This window comes from Chelonoidis abingdonii, chromosome 2 (assembly GCF_003597395.2).
Source record: "Chelonoidis abingdonii isolate Lonesome George chromosome 2, CheloAbing_2.0, whole genome shotgun sequence".
NCBI lineage: Eukaryota > Metazoa > Chordata > Testudines > Testudinidae > Chelonoidis > Chelonoidis abingdonii.
This window is the reverse complement of record NC_133770.1, coordinates 166,508,925-166,510,088: the sequence shown is the minus strand read 5'-3', so window position 1 is coordinate 166,510,088 and position 1,164 is coordinate 166,508,925. Positions and strand designations below refer to the sequence as shown.

Sequence of the window (1,164 nt, the reverse complement as noted above, 5' to 3'; positions counted from 1 at the left end):
TATCCTTCCAAGCTTATTTACATGGCGCTGGAGACAGACATACAGGCATAAGGGCCCAAGCTAGTAGATTGAGTCACAGTTTGGCTCCATCTTTCTAAAACTAATTTGCAGATCTCTCTTTCTTCATACAATTTAAATGCCTTTAGTTGGTCCCCCACACTGCTCTTCACATTTCCACTTAGACTGGTGGATTTTGGTTGCCTTGCAAGTTTTTTAGTTTTCACTGGCATATGAAGCCACAGTTGTATGTATCTTAAATATTTAATTTTTCCCTTTTCATTGTGATTTCCCCAAGTATTACTGAATTCAAGCCATTTTCTTTAACTCCTTTTATACAGCTACCGGCCTGACTTTCTGAAATCAGTTTTTTCTGTTACTGTCCTTTCTACTTCAACAGCGTATTTAGCATAGTATGTCCATTATTGCCTAGCTCCATTTGTGTATGCTCACGAAATCGTCTCCGAAGTTTAAAAGCATACAGTTCCCAATGCACACCATTGACTGTCCATTCAACCATCTCATATTCATATGATCTTACTCATGAATTCATCACCTCCACCACTGCCTAGAGAGATCCCAGATCTGTAAATGAAGGCTTGGAATTAATTAGGTGAACAAAATTATTTACTCATCAGCTTGTGAGTCCTCCTCCTTTGAGCAGAATCTACTCAAATCATTCCATTTTGCAATCATGATGATAGAACCAACAAGGACAGGCAGAAAGAGACAGAAACTTAGCAGCAGCCAATTCTTCAAAGTGTCTTGGGAAGCTCTTTCTAAGATCATATCTAGAAAGGAAAACACACAACAGATTTCACAAGTCCAGGCTGCTCAACTCCCAGCATTCTGTGTCATTTGTAAGGGGAAAGAAAAAGTTATCTGAGATTATGAAAGCATACAGTCCTTTCTAGAATAAAAAAATTGTTTCCATTTGTTTAAAAAATGGAAATTGTGATAACTTTGGCCTGGTCTATACTACGCGTTTAAACCATTTTAGCAGCGTTAACCCGTCCACACAACGAGGCCCTTTATATCGATATAAAGGGCTCTTTAAACCGGTTTCTGTACTCCTCCCCGATGAGAGGAGTAGCGCTGAAATCGGTATTACCATATTGGATTAGGGTTAGTGTGGCCGCAAATCGACGGTATTGGCCTCCGGGTGGT

At 39.7% G+C, this 1,164-nt stretch overlaps 1 protein-coding gene across 1 annotated transcript in view; it reads right to left on the bottom strand.

Moving 5' to 3' along the window:
• Positions 1-1,164, bottom strand: part of LOC116821429 (disintegrin and metalloproteinase domain-containing protein 18-like) — a 49,815-nt gene that overhangs the window by 12,730 nt on the left and 35,921 nt on the right. Inside the window, exon 19 of the mRNA XM_075062008.1 lies at positions 629-788. Within this exon, the coding sequence (XP_074918109.1) occupies positions 629-788 (160 nt within the window). The remainder of the gene's footprint in view (positions 1-628; positions 789-1,164) is intronic.